General features: G+C 58.7%; 1 protein-coding gene across 1 annotated transcript in view; it reads left to right on the forward strand.

Annotated features, from left to right (window-relative positions):
- The window catches only part of LOC113407113 (inositol 1,4,5-trisphosphate receptor type 3), a 90,319-nt gene that overhangs the window by 50,850 nt on the left and 37,486 nt on the right, over positions 1 to 1,983 (forward strand). The window contains exons 19-21 of the mRNA XM_026655169.1: positions 512 to 763; positions 1,303 to 1,447; positions 1,794 to 1,941. Coding sequence (XP_026510954.1) covers positions 512 to 763; positions 1,303 to 1,447; positions 1,794 to 1,941 — 545 coding nt within the window. The remainder of the gene's footprint in view (positions 1 to 511; positions 764 to 1,302; positions 1,448 to 1,793; positions 1,942 to 1,983) is intronic.

A 1,983-nucleotide genomic window follows, 5' to 3' on the forward strand; every position in this document is an offset into this window, starting at 1 on the left:
GGGGGGGCCGTGGGAGAGGAGCTGGGGGGGCGTGGAGCAGCCGGAGGAGGAGCCAAGGGGGGCGTGGCCAGAGGAGGAGCCAAGGGGGGTGCCTTTTTTATGTTTGCTCCCCCTGCTCTTAAAACCTGGCTACGCCACTGTGTGTTCTGCTGCTGGAGTCAGTGGGAGTTCAGCGACGGGAGCACAGCTGGGCCTTTGTTTCCAGTCCCAGAGCTCGGTCTGTGCTGTTCGAGAGCAGCCCCCCGGCCCAGCTGCCTCTCTTAAGCTTTCTTGCTCATCCCAGTAGGCCCTCGCCAGCTACCCAAGAGGCACCAGCTGGGCATGAAGCGGGGTCTTGTTCCCTCGGCAGAGGGGAGGGATGATATTTGTCGCTTCCACAAATTATCTAATAAACAGTCCCCTCCCTCTCTTCCTCCATCTCTCCTTCTCCTTTCATCTCTTCCCCATGTCCTTCTCTGTGTCTCTTCCTCCCTGCCCTCCTGCGTTCTCACCCCCCGTCGGCCCCGAACAGGTACCAGCTGAAGCTGTTTGCCCGCATGTGCCTGGACCGCCAGTACCTGGCGATCAAAGAGATCTCCAAGCAGCTGGGGGTGGATCTCATCTTCCTTTGCATGGCAGACGAGATGCTGCCCTTTGACCTCCGGGCCTCCTTCTGCCACCTCATGCTGCACGTGCATGTGGACCGGGACCCCCAGGAGCTGGTGATGCCCGTGAAGTTTGCACGGCTGTGGACGGAGATCCCCACCGCCATCACCATCAAAGAGTGAGGCAAATGGGTGCTTCTCACTGGGAAGAGGGTGGCAAGGGGGATTCCAGACCATCCCACCCCACAGATCGCTGTCTCAGATCCAACTTGTGTCAGTCCTGACCAAATGGCCATACAGAAGGCAGGCGGGGGGCGGCACATGTGGAATGAGTCTGGCGGGTCTTAGCCAGGCCTTCTCGCAGGCAAAGCCTTAAAAAAACCCCACCAGCACAACTGGCACTGATCAGCCCTCAAGGCCAGTGACTCAATGAGCTTTGGAGACTGAGCTCTCTCTCTCTCTTTCGAGGCCAGGGTTGTCACGCATTACTTGGACACTCGCCCCTGCTGCTGCCCGGCCGGGCTTTTGTGGGGAGGGGATGCTGCCCTCCAGGCCTGTCCGTCCGATGCACAGAACTGCATCTGGCACAATGTGCTGCCCTTCTGGAGAGCGAGGCAGGGGCTCCTCCTCCTCGGGAGAGGCACTTGTGGGGCTGGGGCGTTGAGGGAGACTTGGCCCATCTCCTGCTGGCTCACTGCGCCGCTCCTCCCCTTCGCAGCTACGACTCCAACCTGAACGACTCCCGAGACGACAAGAAGAACAAGTTCGCCAGCACCATGGAGTTCGTGGAGGATTATCTCAACAACGTGGTGAGCGAGGCGGTGCCCTTCGCCAACGAGGAGAAGAACAAGCTCACCTTTGAGGTGAGAAACCTGCGCTGGCCCTGCTGGGGAGGGGGCATTCGTCAGAGCTTTGAAGCAACCCCGAGTGGGGGCATTTCAGCACAGCATGGGCCTTATTCCCTCGAAGAGGCAAGGAGGCCACATCTCACTGCAGTACAGGGGCCCTGCGAAAACTTGGCGGCCAGTTTCTAGTCATACTGTGGGCAGCCATCTTGGAACTGCCAATTCTTGGCACAAACTGGGCCGCCATCTTGGAATGGCCAATTGCCACTGCAGCCATCTTGGGAGTCCTTACCCTGTACGGTTGTATTCCTCGTCTGCTCATAGGGTGTGGGAGAGATCTGGAGTCTTTCTGTCCTTCCTGCAGGTCGTCAGTCTCGCCCACAACCTCATCTACTTTGGCTTCTACAGCTTCAGTGAGCTGCTGCGCCTGACGCGGACTCTGCTGGGTATCATAGACTGTGTCCAGAACCCTCAGCTGATGATGCAGACCATGTACAATGAGGATATGGCGGGTAAGGCTCCATGGCTGGCCTGTAAGCACCTGCTTCTCTGAA

The sequence above is a fragment of the Terrapene carolina genome, unplaced genomic scaffold (genome assembly GCF_002925995.2).
Source record: "Terrapene carolina triunguis isolate 2854851 unplaced genomic scaffold, T_m_triunguis-2.0 Scaffold198, whole genome shotgun sequence".
In the NCBI taxonomy this organism is placed as follows: Eukaryota; Metazoa; Chordata; order Testudines; family Emydidae; genus Terrapene; species Terrapene triunguis.